General features: G+C 41.2%; 1 protein-coding gene and 1 long non-coding RNA gene across 2 annotated transcripts; both read right to left on the minus strand.

Moving 5' to 3' along the window:
- Positions 1–8,773: 8,773 nt before the first annotated feature.
- LOC118564449 lies at positions 8,774–10,064 on the minus strand. The gene is made up of 2 exons (XR_004931856.1): positions 9,415–10,064; positions 8,774–8,842 (listed from the first exon to the last, which is right to left on the minus strand). It is a non-coding gene; the product is annotated as an uncharacterized LOC118564449 (long non-coding RNA).
- Positions 10,065–11,506: 1,442 nt separating this feature from the next.
- LOC118564638 lies at positions 11,507–16,873 on the minus strand. Its single transcript, XM_036143523.1, has 5 exons — positions 16,691–16,873; positions 14,198–16,118; positions 13,180–13,301; positions 12,014–12,831; positions 11,507–11,652 (listed from the first exon to the last, which is right to left on the minus strand). Exons 2-5 carry the CDS (start codon positions 15,812–15,814, stop codon positions 11,507–11,509), a joined length of 2,703 nt encoding a protein of 900 aa, XP_035999416.1. The 5' UTR covers positions 15,815–16,118; positions 16,691–16,873.
- Between the last annotated feature and the right edge of the window lie 223 nt (positions 16,874–17,096).

The following is a 17,096-nucleotide window of genomic DNA, read 5'->3' on the forward strand; positions in this document are numbered from 1 at the left end:
CAGCTTTTATATAAACAAAGGTCGGTGTATATGCATCACTATTTTACAAAAGACGGGTACTCTTAATCTGTAGTTATCTTTTAAAAGACTGTAAACCGTTTTATTCACCAAGGGAGTTCTCATTCTTTATTCTGGCTGATGTTTGCCTCCCATCACTAACCGGGGTTCAGAAGCTGAAAAGCAGCTCGCTAATCTGACAAGAAAAGTGGAGAAGAAAAAAAAAAACAAAAAAAAAAAACACTCTTTCGTTGCTGTTCTTGGAGCTTTAACTGCATCAATCTCATCGGTGAACTTCCAAAATGCCGACAGCATATTAAGTGTTCCACCACGATACACCGGATGGCCGTTAAACAGCTTTAAAAGATGCACATTACACTGTCACCGGTGCTGCTTTGAGACTTTCTGAACACCGTCAGCTTCATCTCATTCCAACCTACTGGCAGAAATGACAAACATGTAAGCCTGCGGTTTCGGACTGTTAGCAAGTGGACAGGGCAGTCAAAGCAGATGTTACAGGCTTGCTTTGACTGCACAGGCTGGAGTTCTTTTTGAACCTTCAGCAACTGGCCTGAACAAACTTACTGAAGCTGTGACTTCTTACAATTTTTTTTTTTTTTTTTGTGAGGACACGTGTGTGCAGAGCGAGACCTTTCGCACATAAGCACAGCAATAAACCATGATTCACTACAAATCTGAGGAGGGTGTGTAGGACCAAGGAAAAGACTTAGAAGCAGCAAGTACCAGGCAACGTACAAGCAGGCCAGGAACAAACAGACGAAGGAGACCACTCTAGATCTGCACATTATCAGTCTGGAACAGCTCCATTTGAATCTGTTTGGGGAAAGGAGGGAATTTCAGCTCAACTCTCTGAGTTGATTGGGCAAAGCGACACCTAGTGCCCACCTACCAAAGGTTGGTTTTAGCCAGTCATTTAGGCGCTCCTTGCAGTTCTTCTTTCAAAGATGAAATTGTGGATTCTTACAAAAAGAGATGAGATAGCAGCTATGCGTGCGTCCACCTGCGCTGCCATGTTTGTGTTGGGTCAGCTGTGGGCTCAGCTGCTCTTGCTTTCGTTGCACCAGTATGTCCCGCCTTAAATCTCAATACTGTAACGTGATTGGCCCGGACCGTTTTTGGTTTGGATACAGTTAAAGCGGAAGTGGTACACGATGGATTTTTATGCGTTTTCGAATGCACAAATATCACGAGAATTCATCTTGCAGGCAGCGTTCGCAAAGGAAAGCTACAGTGAGAAGCTAAGAAAACTATTTATCAGCCAAGGCCCCCGCAGCACTTTGGAATGGTCCGAAAAATGTCACTAACTACAGGAGCCAAATCCCACCATCATGAACAGAATCCAGGTTTGGCAAACAACTTTAACAGCTTCTTCTGCAGGTTTAAAATGTTACCATTCACACATCCCACCTACTTGTCCATAGCTCACTGACACAAAAGCTCTCTATGATCAAACTACTCTACTCTGATCCCCTACCAGGACTTAAGATCTCTGAGGAAGATGTGAGTAGGCTCTTTCAGCATCAAAAGGCCAGAATAACTCAAGGATCTGACAGTGTCTTCACCTCGTGCCTGAGACCTTACGTTAACCAACTGGCCCCTATTCTCACAAGCATCTACAACAAACCTTATTCTTTATTTTGGTTTGACATTTCCACCCCAATGCTTTTGTGTTGGAAACCAAAATTGTCAACCATTTTGGAATACATAATTATAAATGTTTTTCTCTCTTCAGGCAGCAGCAGTTGTGGCCACTTAAGGGAGTAAGTGTGTTATTTTTATTAAGGGAGGCAGCACAAATCTCACATGATTTCACAAAAAAAGCTAACTTTTTTTGCAATAACATCTTTCAGCAAAAGAATTGTGTAGTTTCAAAAAATATTCTAGTCTCACAGACCAGCAATATCACACTGTCTTTCACTAGAGCTCAAAGATTATGACACATATTGCTTTGCATATGACTGTGTGTTCTGTGTTCTGCTACATTTTAAGTGCACAATCACTTTTTATCAGTGTAACTTCAAGACAACAGACCATGGCATCTGACAACACCCATGCAAAGTTCTGTGTAAAATGATGATTCATGTCACCTTCGAGGCAATTTGCCTTCTGCGTCCTTCAAGTCGAGAGCAACATCATGGATTAGCCACACTCAGTGATTTATCAGAACCCCTCAACATAATATATTCAGGATGCCTTGCCCCAAGTTAAACCTGACATTGGGCCTCTGCAATGTAACAGCCCGTGGTCACAAGCCCCCTCTGTAATCAGCAAACAAAAGAGCTGGAATGGAGGATCAATGTGAGTTAGTGTTATCTCCCTTAGTGCCTGCAGGCTGGCGCACACATAGGAAAGTGAGGTAAACTGTTTCGCATTCAGGGTTGTGAGCTGCAACATCCAAAGTCCACAAAAAGGACTGAGCTGTGATGTGCAGCCATTTATTTGTGTCATTGAAGGTGGGACAGGTAGGAATTTTCAAAGGGACAAGGGGGACGGGGAGACTATACATTCATGTCAAGCTCGGATTAAAAATAAGTGGACAAATTTAATCATTTTATTGTGAGCAATACGTTTTTTTTTTTTTAAACATGTTCTGTCTGGCAATGTAGTACTAAGAATTGCTTTCTTAGTGCCAAAGAGAGCCTAACTGATATACTTTCACCAGTGGAGCATAACTGCTTTTGCTGTAATGCTCCACTTTGTATGTATGCAAAAATCTTTATTGGATATTATTTTGGGATAATGTCAAATTCAATAGACACTGAAACAGAAAGGTAAAAGAGTAAGAAAGGAAGAGAAGATGAGGCAAAGTGTTTAAAAGAAAGAAAAGGTGACACAAATAGAACAGAGGAAAACAAGAGTTCAATATAACATCCTCAGAGTCTGCTTCCTCACCTGCAGAAAGTGTGATAGAAATAACACAAAAAGTATTACAGGTACAATTAACCAATACCTATGATAACATCACTGAAAATGTTTTAATTATTTAATTCAAGATGTATTTAGTGGCAGCCAAAGCTAACTGTGGGGTGTATCTGTATGGAACCGTATTTGTAAGCACCTGGATCCCAGCACCCGTGGGTTTTTGTTAGAGAACACTTGTGTATGTATGATTTGTTTATAAGAAAAATGCTCAATAGTGGTTGTGAAATGCCATAGACCTGCCACCCGGTTGCAGAAGCAGACACCAGATAGACCAGAGCGCCAGGTGTCTGAAAAGGCCCCCAGAGCACAGCAGCTCAAGAAAGACCAACACAGGGATACCTGCATCCACAATCCCAGAGAAGAGCAGAGCAGAGGAGGGCCCTAGGAAACCTCCCAGCAGCCACATTGCAGAAGCTCCAAGGGGCTGCTGCAAAAAGCCTATTGCTCCACCAGCAGTCAGCTATGCCAGAGCAGATACAGCCATGGGCCCATAGACCCAGCCCCCAAGGGCACACCGACCCCCAGCAGGGCCCTGACAGAGCCAGGGAGCTCAGGCCCCGTGACGCAGTCACCATGAGTGAGCCAGCACACACCAAGTACCCAGCCTCGGACACCAAGAACCACCAATGCACCAGGGGGTCAAGGTGCCAACCACCAGCAGGGAGTCTGCAGGGGGGAATTGAGTTTCTACTTGAGACCTGAGATGTTCCAGGAGAGAGGGCAGCCGAAAACCCAACCTGACAAACAGACAATCACATAATCACAGGCACGTAGTCACAGTCACATGTTCCCACCCTAATGCCCACTCACATGCAAACACTCATAACCATAGACGACAATAGCTTTACAGACACACAATCACCACACACTTCCTGGGACCATGTACCAATACACCCACAGGGGCTTCTAGTCCCTAGACCCAGGAGCTAATCCCCATCTCCAGGAGCGCTGACCGCCCAAGTCACCAACTCAGATCAGGGCCAAGCACCACCCCAATCTGGGCATTCCTATACTCCAACCACCCACCCCGATTACAGCCCCAACAACCCCCGAACCACCCAGAGATGAGTAAACAGTTAACATTTAAACTTGGACAATAATCTTGTAACAGCAAAGATGCCTTTAGAAATATCATGGTTTGTAGTGGTTGGTGTAGGACCCAGATACAGAGTGGCAGAGAGTGGTTATTGGTGGATTTTATAGAAATCAAAACTCACTGAAACACTGGAGGATGCAGGAGCCAGAGCAAAAATAAACCGTAGAGCCTGGAAGCAACCTGAGGAAACGCTCGTGCAAAGCAACAGGACGCAAACAGTAGAAACCGGCAGCAAGGGGGAAAATAAGAGGAGCTTAAATACTGGGAGGATGAAAGCTGGAACAATGGCAGGGGTTGATTGACTAATTGGTGGCAGGTGTGGAGAAAGAGCTGGAGGAAAAACTGAGGAGAGAGAGAGAGAGTGGCAGCAGGGGGCGAGAGATTGAGCAACAGGGGAACAAGGAAGATAATCTAAATGTAACTGAAGATAATGAGACACAGGGAATAAACTGAAGACTGTACAGAAGGGACCTGAAACAAGGCTGATCTAATAAATATAAGAAACACAGGATGACCAGGGGAAAACTCGATGTAAGGAAAAATAACTAGGACAACTAAGAAAAGACTGAGATATAAAACAAGGAATAAAACCTAATTTAAAGATACTGAAATGCTAAAACAGCACAAAACCCAAAAACTTACTATAGACACAGTGATAGGTGAGATGGACAGATGCTTCTCATCGTCTCACTATAAGGTAATGAGAAATTTTAAAAAATCAGTAAACCCAGCAAACAATGACTTCTTTAATGAGGCATTTGTGTTCTTCTAGTGGCTGGGTCATGTGGCTCTGACTTGCAAGACTTGAGTATTGCCATGCTATAAGACTTCTTGAAAGAAACAATTGACAGAGTGCCCATCCAGTCTGACCAAGTTTGTGTTATTCCTTTCTTTGAAATATTTCCCATGTACAACATTCCTGTGGTTTCTCAGTTATTACTGTTGGGTTTGAGCGAAATGTCACCACTTCAAAGCTTGTAAAAAATGTATTTTGCATTGTACCTTCTTACAAGCACACAGATTAATGCACCTAATCGAGTTATTATGTAGCATGTCAATACAAAATATTACAACATATATAACAGTGAATTTAAAGGACTAGGATACATGGGTTACAAGATATTTTACGATACAAATATGAAAATAGTGCCATGTATTTGTTTTCATTCCCCTTTGTTCTGACAAAACCTGATTAAAACCAGACACTGCAACTAATTACCAACAGAATTCACCTCTTTAGTAAATGAGACCAACTGTTTGTATTGCAATATGAGTATGTGGGTTCTGTGACAGCTTTAGAGGTTTGTTAGGGAACATTGATTTGCAAACAACATTTCAAAGGACCAATAAACACATAAGTTCAGGGTTAAAGTAATGCAGAAGTCTCACATAGGTCTATGTAATAAGACAACATCATTTGCATTAAACTTCTCAGAGAGCTCTGTACAGTCCATTATTGGAAAAAAAGGGTATGGAACAAGTACAAATGTATCTTTCACTTAAACTGACTGTTTGGAAAAGAGGAGCAATAACCAGTCAAGAAGCCTAAAGGTTCAAGGTAACTCTGGAGGATCCTAAGTTCAGGTTGGAGAATCCTTTGGCATGGCAACTATTAGCCATGCAGTCGACACATCTAGCTTTTATGGAAGAGCTGCAAGAAGAAAGCCATAAGTCTAGTTTGAAGTTAAGCTCAAGCCATAGGGAATATCAAAGATATGTACAAAATAGAGAGCATGCTGGAAGTAGTTAATGACGACAGAAGAGATTGGGCAGAGATTCTTCACCTTCCAACAGAAAGACATTATATATTCAGCTACAATTCGTTTTGATCAAAGCATATTCATGAGCTAGAATGGCCAATCAAATTACTAACCAAAATCCAATTGGGAACCTGTGGCAAGCCTTAAACACAGATATTCCCAGACACTAAGCTAGAGACATACTCTAAAAGACTAATTCCAGCAGAATTTGGTTCCATGCCTGATTGACATACATGGAATGAGTACACATGCCTGCCACACTATTTAGACCCCCCCTTCCAGTTCACAAGTCTGTGCTAGATATGTTGATCTATAAAATAAGAACACAATAAAATACATTAACATTTTAATTGTGATGTTAAAAAATAGAAAAAGTCTCTTTTCAACTTTTTTTTTTCTTGATTCAGTTCTAGTTTTTTTATACAGTTGGCCATGTATATCAAGTTAGCAGCAGAAGCAGAAGGCATTGAGGATGTCCTTTCCCAATACACCACACTAATTTAAATGAGAAATAAGCTCATTTAACAAGACGTGTATCAAGCCACGCCTTTCTCTAACTCGCTCTAGCACTTGGCACCCATTTCCCTTTGTCACCCATCGGCTCATTTGCAAATGATAAATACACAGCAAAACAACATGACCTTTTAGAGGACACGTCTAGTGAAGAAGTATGTACCTCATAAAAAGTTTGATCCGATGGGCGTGCTCGCCGCCATTTTGTGCCTGGCAATGGCATTTTATGGGCAGGGAGCGGGTAAGCCCTGAGTGGCAGCTGTTCACGTGCATATGTGCACGTATGTGCACGCATGGCCGGCCCTGCAATGTAAACAAGGAAATGGAGAACATGGTGTGTGATGTTCAACTATAGCCCATCTAAAAAGATAGCTTTAGTTCTTCACAAAACATTTTTTTAGTTCTTTCTATCTAAAATAATGACATTTTAGTTAATGCTCCTTTAAAGTTTCACTGATAAGTTACTTTTAGGCATATTTTGAATATATAGGTAATTTTTGGCTATTAAAACTGTATTTTCTCTGTGTTTACATTCAGCCATGCATTTGCCTGTAAAAAGAAACTTGATTTTAGAATCCGTCCTGCTGCTCTGCCTGCTTGGGGAATACCTATCCTGCCACAAACTGAAAGCTACAAAACTGCGAATGAGCGTAGCCAACCAAAATGACAGGACATAATCGCTGCTGCCAGTGTGTGCACCAGCATTTCTGTCGTAGGGCGCTATTTGTGCTAGTAGGTTTTAAAACAGATTCCGCTCTTAGATTTCATAAACACGTTAACCCTGGTAAAATCAACACCTTTGATCTTAGATATCTCTAAGATTAAAGCTCAGGAATCAGCCAGCAAGCCATTATAAATCTCTTTTAGCAGGAATTAGACAAGGGACTGGCACGTCTTTCTCCAAAATGTGGCAGTATGAATTTTTAGCAGGTACAAAGAAATCAGAACATATCAGTCTGGTGTTAGCCTCTTGCCCTGGCTGCCCATTTATGCTAGGATTAATTTTAAAGTTATTTTCCCCCTCAAGTCTCTTAATGGCCTTCTGCCAGCATATTTGTCCAGCCTGCTGCACTCCTGTGCCCCATCTTGTTCCCTCCCATCAACAGAGCAGATGCTTATGCTGGGTCCTAAATCACAGAGGAGATTGAGAGATGATCAAGTGGTTGCTGTTTTGTCCTCAAAGCTCTGGAACGGTCTGACTGAACATAAGACAAGTTCCCTCAGCGCATGTTTTTTTTTTTAAATCTGTCTTAAAAACACACATTTATTATTTGTTTTTATTGTGCGGTCTCAGTGTTTTTGGTGTGTTTTTTTTTTCAATTGTTTTATCTCTGTGTATTGTCTTACTTGATGTGCAGCACTTTAGCCAACCATGTGTGCTTTTTAGAGTGCTATGTAAACCGATATCATACGGTATGGTAGAAGAGACAAGATACATAACCATCTTTCAGTCCCCTTCATCATCTACTTCACCACAAAGCCTGTGTGAAGTAGATTTCATCATCTTTCCTTGCCCACTCGGTCCCCTAACAGAATTTTGTGACCATGAATCCCCACAGATGTGACGATACTTTCAAGCAAAGAGCGGTACCAGTGCACAGCAGAAAAAAAAAAAAAAAAAAACTGAATCAGATCACAAGTAGAAGAAGAACAAAAACAATACTTGTTTGCAAGAGATACAGTGTGGGGACATTTGTTTTCCATAGATGATTTTATTCTTTCTTTTCATCTACTTCCCTTCTGAGTAGACAATGTCAAACTATCACATTAATGCCCCCTAAAAGACGATCATTAAAATTTAGTTAAAAGCTGTGGCTCCACTGACAAAAATAGAACGAAGGTGTGTGCTTGTCTGTGAGGTCCAAGCTACTCTCACCTTTATCGACACGGAGAGGTGCAACACTCGATCTGACATCATACTTGCACACTGTCACAGATAAGACATAAAAGTATGCACAAAATATACAAAATAAAGAAGGCTAAAAGAGAGACAAATTAAAAAAATATGAAAATACACAAAAGCTGGACTAAACCCAAAACTCATGATCAAGTGAAAGAAGTGAAACAATTTTTTTTTTTGCATTTCAATTTTTTTACTGACTCTGTTTTAAACATACAAACAAGCCAAAAAGATAATAATAATGTTGAAATAAATATAGTATCATGTAATTCATATGTTCGTTTGCAAATGTTTAAAGGGACATGATTACTTTGTGACCACGTTTGGAAGACAGACTACAGTGTTATAAAGTATAAATCAGATTTAAGAAGCTTTAGGGAATCAGTAGACATGTTTATGAAAAAAAAAACATATGACAGAGGGTTTTCTGTGACTGGTGTGCTATGAAACTCATTGTCAAGTTCTTTTTTAATCTGTGCAGCTTCCCCACTTGAAAAAGGGATGGACAAAGTCATGCAGACTTTTATAAACAGGGTATTTACTCAAAGGACCACGCAGTTTTCCTTCTTTTATCCTCCATTTATTTGGTGAATGACAGGACATGTGCAAATTGGTCCAGAAGCAGGTAAAAACCTTTAAACAAGCCCAAAAAGAAGAAAAATAAACAAACAATTACTAAACCATAAGTTAATTTACTTAAATTAATTTCACTTAAACTACAAAGGAAATGGTAATCTATATAAACAATACAAAGCAAACCACTGTGAATCAAACCCACAAAGTAATCAAAGTTAAATGAACAAGTAACTAAACTTAAGTTCTTTAACTTTAAAATACATTTCGAATAAATATTTACAATTACATTTATTTAAATATACAAATATCTACTTTTCAATATTAGTCATAAATATTTATTTTATAAATATAAATAGCTTCCAGTTGCAAATCTTTCTTAAATAATGCTAAGTTAATTAATAGGTAAACTTAACATCCAAATCCACTATTCAACAACACAAGAATCAGTGCAATTATAAAATCAATCAATCAATTAATCAATGCCAAACTTCTTTCACCACAATCCACCTCTTCAGTTCAGGTGTTGCTGTCAATGGGTGTTAATGAGCTGGCAAATCTGGAGGCCCTGTTGGAGGCCCTGTTGGAGGTACCTTGCAGTCTGATTTAATAGACATTACAGCTTGTCTTACCGGCTGCCTCTCTGCTCGTCTTACAGATTTGTCCTCCTCTGCACAAAGTGTCCAGGATCTCTGATCCCCCAAACTTCCGTCCTCTTTGACTGGCTTGCTTTCTTCTCTGCTCTCTCTTCCTTGTTGTCCGTCCCTCTTTTAAGTCCGTGTGAAACACAGTGCATTTTTTTTTTTTTTTTTTTTTTTTTTTTTTTTTATTTAATTTTTTTTCTTTTTTTTTTCTCATTTGACTTCACACCTCCCACTCGATCTTTCCATGAAACACTGGGAAGATCGCAGTTCTGGTGCCTTTGGGTACATCTGGAGTCTTATTCCTCTGTGGTTTGACTTTCTGTTTGTTCCTCCACAGGTATTAAGACGATGAGCCTCCTAACATCCCTGTGAAGAATGGTGGTGTTAATTTTATCCTTCTTTGGTGGATGCACTGATCTTTGCTTGACATGTTTTGTTATAGGAGTGCAACAACTTGGGACAACCTGGACATTTACGTCCCTCACAACACCCTTCTTGTCGGGATTAGCACTTACAACTTTGCCCAGCATAAACTGTCCTCTAAGTGCATTTTGGTCACACAACCAGACAATGTCCCCAACAGCAACATTCCTGTGGGAAGTGTGCCATTTACTCCTCACAAAAAGGTTGGGACCAGTCAGCTGCCTCCAACTGTTCCAGAACTTAGTAACCTCATTTTGCATAGCTCCAAGTCGTTTGAATGAATAGCTGGAAAAATCAAACATTTTCACATCACTACTCTGAGATGCCCGTCCGAGCAAAAGACTGTTAGGTGTGATGTACTGAATACAATCCTCTCGACTCTGTATTCTGGCATCGATTGGGCGCTCATTTGCAAGATTGGCAGCGTTATATAGAGTTGTGTGAAATTCACTGAACGTTAGTGCAAATTCTTGACCAAGACTCTGGAAAGCTCTTTTCACAATTCCAACAGCAGCTTCAGCAGCTCCGTTTCTATGAGGCGAGTCTGCGGGAAGGATCTTCCACACCCACTCAGTCCCGTTCTTTGCAGCAGTTTCTTCCAAACTTGATATATTTTGGGTACCCAGATACTTGTACATCTCGTCCAAAACTGGTTTTGCTCCAATAAAATTGGTGCCTGCATCAGACCAGATTTTCTGTGGATGACCTCGGATTGCAGTAAATCTCTGATAAGCCATCAGGAAACTTTCGGTGGAAAGCGAGCTTGCCAATTCGGTGTGAATTGCTCTACTGGCCATACAACAGAAGACGACTCCCCAGACCTTAATTGTCACCCTTTTTTTCACGTCATCTCTGACATGATAAGGCCCGAAGAGATCGACTGAGGTGAACTTAAAAGGAGGAGCAGGCTCAGCCCTCTCAGGTGGCAAATCGCCCATCACCTGCTGACACTTCAGAGCCCGAGCTCTCCTGCAGACCATACAGCTGTCAACAATCTTTTGGGCTATCCTCCTTCCTTTGACAACCCAGGCTTTTTTCCTCATCCTCAGTAGGGTTCCAGCAACGCCATCATGTGCAGCATTATGAGCTTCTCGGCCCAACAGTGTTGACACCCAGGCATCATGGGGTATGATGGGAACTGCAGCTCTGTCCTCTCTAAAGATCTGTACTCTGCCGCCACAGACTAATAATCCAGACCTTTCCTCTTGATAAACCACCAACCTATCTATGGTTGTTCTGGGAAAGTTGGCACTCATCTGAGCAGCAAGAAAAATGTCCCTGAGAGCATCTTCTCGTTCTCTCACAGAAATTACCCCTGTTGAGCAGACTGCCTCCCACTTTGGTTTAACTGCAGCTTGATTTTTTCTAATGAATCTCTTTGCCGCTCTCCAAACCCAGGCAACTGTCTTGACCAGTCGTGTTAAACTACTAAAGCGACAAACATCCACCAGGTTCTGTATGGACACAGATGGCCGCTGCTTCTTTGCCAAGGCCTCCGTTTGATTTTGAGGTAATTCTTGTTTGAGCTCTGATTCCTTTATCCTAGTCCTTGTGGTTACAGCAATGAATGCCTTCTTTTGCAACTTGGTGATGCTTCCTTTTGCATCGATAGCAAGTTGTTTAGATGATTTAATTGGCCACTTTTCAACTGGAGATTTTAGAAATGCTGGGCCTTGTTGCCACTTAGAATCAATACCAAGATCTTGAGGGCTGGCTCCTCGGGTAATGATGTCAGCAATGTTTTGATTCCCAGGAATCCACCACCAATCTTGGATTCTTGTGTTGCTCTGGATCTCTCCAATCCTATTTGCAAAGAATGATTGAAAACCATAGCTTTCTCTTTGAATTGCTCCAAGAACTGTTTGGCTATCAATAAGGTGATACCACTTCTCAACTTTGATTTGGCTGTGCATTTCAAAGTACTTTTTTAAACGTGATGCAAACACAGCTCCACATATGTCTGCTTTAACAGCCTCACCTTTTTGTTCCAATGGAGTAAGCTTAGCTTTGGATTCCACCAGTCTAATGATTGGATCTTGAGCTGAACCCCACCTCAGATACAACACGGCTCCATAAGAATATTCACTTCCATCTGAAAACGTAATTGCTAAAGGGTCACTGCTGTTATGCAAGGGAGTTAATGCTCTGCCAAACTGGATCTTACTAAGCTGAGTGTACTCTTCAAAGAGCTTGATTGCATCTTCTCTAAGGTCACTGGAGAGTGCTAAATCCCAGGTGTCTTTGACCTGGTTACTCACGTTCTTTGCCTCTTGGAAAGCTTTCCGCACTAGGATTGCCCCTTTCTGTTTTGCAGGAGTTACCAAGCCAACTGGATCGTATAGACCAGACACCTGACTGAGAAGCTCTCGCCTTGTCAAAGGGTTTGGTGTTTGACTTCTGATTTGGTCCAACTGAAGGTCTTGCCCAAGTCGCATCTTCTTTTTCCTCTTTGAAAAATTTATGCTGACCATGACATGAAGTTTGTCCTCCTCCACAATGTACCCCAGGCCGAGTGCTTTATTGTCCTCATCCTGCATTTGGTTTGGTAGAACCATGGTCTTTACCTTCACTTCATCCTGCTTGTTGTTCCTCCCACTTTGCCCAGAAAACACCCATGGTTTGAGTTTGAAACCTCCAGCTTTGAGAATGCGCTCCACATTTTCTGTGATTTCCTTTAACCTGACTGGGTCATTGTGGGACGTTAGAATGTCATCAACGTAGCTATTATTCTGAAGGACTTCCCTCTCTTCTTTAAGATGAATAAATGAGGGTAAACTTGCAGTTTCTCGCATCGCCACCTGTGCAATGCATCCTGCAGGTTTATCTCCAATGTTCACTCTTGTAACTGCATAATCTCCAACTTTCTCATCCTCAGAATCACGCCAAATAAATCTGTGCAGGTGAACTTCTCTTTCTTCCAGCCAAACAGAGTTATACATTTTCTTTATATCTCCTAATGCAGCATAAGCTCCCTCTCGGAACCTTAATAGGACAGCACGGATCGGGTTTAGGACATCTGGGCCTTTCATCAGCAAGTCATTCATACTTACTCCTTTAAATTTCTGACTGCTGTTCCACACAAGTCTTACAGGAGTTGTCACCGAGTGCGGATTTGGAGCAATTAGATGGCTTACATACCACACTGGGCCATTCCATTTCTTGATTGCTTCTTCAGACAATTTAATCGCAGCTCCACGCTGAAGCATGTCATGCACTTGTTCAGTATAAGCAGCTTTCCAGTCAGGTTCTTTAGCCAGTTGTTTCTCTGTTCTAAAGAATGTAGCTTCGACTGCATTTCTGTTGTCTGGCAGGGATGCTGGATCTTCTAACCATGGGTATCTAGCGTGCCAGTGAGGTTTGTCTGTGTGGCTGTCTCCTCCACTGTAGGTGAGGCCTTCCTTCACTACCTCAAGCTCCCTTTCTTCAGCGAGCGTCATCGCCTTTCCTCCTGGCTGACAGTTGCCACACCGACAACCTCCACACTTGGGTTCACAAGCTGTGCCAATACTGTCCCATTTCCACCACTCCAAGAAATCTTGGCTTGTAGTTGCAGTCTTTGATGCCTTAACTTGGATGGAGACCTGATGATCTAATGGCGGATGCTGTGGGATTTCATGAATGACTTCTTCATATCTCACAGCAGCTGTCCTCATTGACCTTGCAAAATGTGTTTTGGTTGCATGAGCTTTCATGGCAAGTTCCTCAAACAGTTCGGGGTGAGTTCCTCCAACCACCTTTCCTAAGGGCCCATCCCACAGTACAAGGTTCCCCACAACTCTAATTCTCTGTGGTGCCAACTGACCTTCTCTGTGGCTTATAAGTAAGCTTATTTCTCTGGGTCTTACAAGTTCATCCAGCGGTACATCTGGAAAAAATCTTTGCAGCTGCTTTGCCTTCACATGCTTATGAATGTCTGCAATGCTGTCAAGTCCATAACAAACAAGCTGGTAAGGTTTAAGGGTGCCTTTGGAGGTTTTCACACGAATCTTTAAGAGGTAACGTTTTGTCTCCACACAAACTTTCATCCCTCCAACTCCATGGACAATGAGCGTGATCTCCTCACTTTTGAGATTTAATCTGCTTGCAGCCTTGTGAGTTATGTAATTTGTATCAGACGCTAAATCAATTAATGTGCCGATCTTTTGTCCAGCATTTGCAGTAACTTCAAGAAGCATCATCAACACTGGTAGTTCCTGCACTCCACTATCCATCAGGAGATTTAACTGATTCTTAGTTGTATTAAAAACCCTAGAGGCAGTATTTGAAAATACATCTCTGCAATGTTTGGCCAACTCGGGAGACAATTTCTTAAGAAAATCTTCTTGATCCTCAGTATACTTTCTGCTACTTTTGTCTTCTTCTGGCCCCATTCGGTTCCTCCTCTGGGCTGTGCTGCTTTTCTTGGCTTCAGCACTTGGGCATAAATAGTAGTGATGTGGATCATCTCCACTCCTGCAGCTTTGATTCTTGCACAAAACCCAGGTTTGCAGTATGATTTGTCCTCATGTATTTCCAAACACTTACTGCATGCTCCTACCTTCTTAACCGCAGCTCTTTTCTCATTTAATGTTAATGTTCTGAACTGTTTGCAAAAGTAGAGTCTTTTCCTGTGTTTTCCATCGCCACAGACAACACAACTTGCAAAGTCATCAACTGCTTTGACTGACTTGGTTCTGGCGTGTCTTTGCTCCATTCGGGTCTCTCGTCTACTTGAATCCTCCTCTCTCAGTTGCTCTAGTTGCTCATAAATATTTTCTTGATCTTTCAGAAATGCAAGGAGGTGATCAAACCGATTCTCTGGTACCACAGCATTCCTTTTATCAGCTGCATAAACGAGCCACTCCTTCTTTAAAACTTCAGGAAGCTTCATTTCAATTGACTTTGTCACCAGAGGGTTTTTAATGGCGCCGGTGTTTCCAAGGTCACTTAAATCCTTAAGAGCTTTTTCAACAGCTTGAATCAACTCCACGATTCTTCTTGGCTGGTGACCTCTAACTGCAGGAATCTTCTGTAGCTCTTCCACAATTTCAATTGCAATAGCTGTCTGATTTCCATAGCGGTTTTCAAGGATTTGAAAAATATCTTCTGGAGTGCCATAGGAGATTAAGCGGAGGTCTTTTGTGATTTTCTCATCTAGACTGTCCAATAGCTGTGCTTTTTTCACCTCCTTTGAACCGGTTGGTTCTCCTTGTTTTTGAAGTGCTTCCCAGTCCCTATTCCATCTGTAAAAGTCACGTTTGTTCCCAAGAAACTTTGGGAGCGATGTTGGTTTTAGCTTGATGGTTGGTAAGGAATAATTTCGGGACATTGCAATTTGCTCCTCTTTTCCTTCATCTTCTTTTAGCTTTGCATGAATGAACTCTGCTGTCCTGGAAACCAGCTTGGGGACCCTAAGTTCCAATCCTCCCAGCCGATCTTGGATTTCATCCCGTCTGCCATGAGGGATCCATCTTTTCCAGTGAGAATGAGCTTCTTTTGCAACCTTTAAGAGTTCCTTCAGGTGGTTGAGCGTGAAGTCGTATGCCTCCTTTTCCACTCCTGGTCTGATAGTGGCGGCATGTTCACATTCTGATTCTGCTGCTTGAAGTGCAATTAACAGTTCAGTCCTTCCAAAGGTTCTCCACAGGGTTTCCTGGATTAAGCATTTGACTTCTCTTACTTTTGCTTCACATTCCTTTGCAGTCTTTTCCAGATCAGATTTCTGCTGTTCAGTCACTGCGGCTTTGTCATCTTCACCCAATCTGGATTCCACTTCTGCGATGAGACTTGCTTCCAGATCATCATTTGCTGCCATTACTTTTCCAGCCTCTATGTTGAGCTTGTGGAAACTGTCCTTCAATTCCTCTTCAGTCATATCTTCATGCATCCGAGTTATGTTATTGATCAATCGAGTCAACGACCTCTTTGCTGTCGTTCTCTCCATCTTTAGTTCTTCAACAGACTTTCCATCAGCTGGTTCTGCCATCTTTTGAATCAGTCTCAGTTGTTCACAGATCAGGGAAACAAATGATGTCAGCACTGTCTTCTCTTTAGCAAGATCCTTCAATTAGCTTATTTATTTTTTCTTCAGCAGTTTATGCCGGTTTTTACTGTCAAGTTCTTTTTTAATCTGTGCAGCTTCCCCACTTGAAAAAGGGATGGACAAAGTCATGCAGACTTTTATAAACAGGGTATTTACTCAAAGGACCACGCAGTTTTCCTTCTTTTATCCTCCATTTATTTGGTGAATGACAGGACATGTGCAAATTGGTCCAGAAGCAGGTAAAAACCTTTAAACAAGCCCAAAAAGAAGAAAAATAAACAAACAATTACTAAACCATAAGTTAATTTACTTAAATTAATTTCACTTAAACTACAAAGGAAATGGTAATCTATATAAACAATACAAAGCAAACCACTGTGAATCAAACCCACAAAGTAATCAAAGTTAAATGAACAAGTAACTAAACTTAAGTTCTTTAACTTTAAAATACATTTCGAATAAATATTTACAATTACATTTATTTAAATATACAAATATCTACTTTTCAATATTAGTCATAAATATTTATTTTATAAATATAAATAGCTTCCAGTTGCAAATCTTTCTTAAATAATGCTAAGTTAATTAATAGGTAAACTTAACATCCAAATCCACTATTCAACAACACAAGAATCAGTGCAATTATAAAATCAATCAATCAATTAATCAATGCCAAACTTCTTTCACCACAATCCACCTCTTCAGTTCAGGTGTTGCTGTCAATGGGTGTTAATGAGCTGGCAAATCTGGAGGCCCTGTTGGAGGCCCTGTTGGAGGTACCTTGCAGTCTGATTTAATAGACATTACAGCTTGTCTTACCGGCTGCCTCTCTGCTCGTCTTACAGATTTGTCCTCCTCTGCACAAAGTGTCCAGGATCTCTGATCCCCCAAACTTCCGTCCTCTTTGACTGGCTTGCTTTCTTCTCTGCTCTCTCTTCCTTGTTGTCCGTCCCTCTTTTAAGTCCGTGTGAAACACAGTGCATTTTTTTTTTTTTTTTTTTTTTTTTTAATTTAATTTTTTTTCTTTTTTTTTTTTCTCATTTGACTTCACACTCATAAACAAACCTTCAATGGACAGAATAAGAGATTGATAGGTTACCAACTTTTCTTTCTCCCAGCGTTGATTAAACTGGGTTGGTATGCTTCTCCTCCACTTGTAGAACAAATAAATTATCTTTGATTCAAATCAAGTGTAATTGAAGCAAGGCCAGAACACATGCCGAGC

The sequence above is a fragment of the Fundulus heteroclitus genome, chromosome 11, assembly GCF_011125445.2.
Source record: "Fundulus heteroclitus isolate FHET01 chromosome 11, MU-UCD_Fhet_4.1, whole genome shotgun sequence".
NCBI lineage: Eukaryota > Metazoa > Chordata > Actinopteri > Cyprinodontiformes > Fundulidae > Fundulus > Fundulus heteroclitus.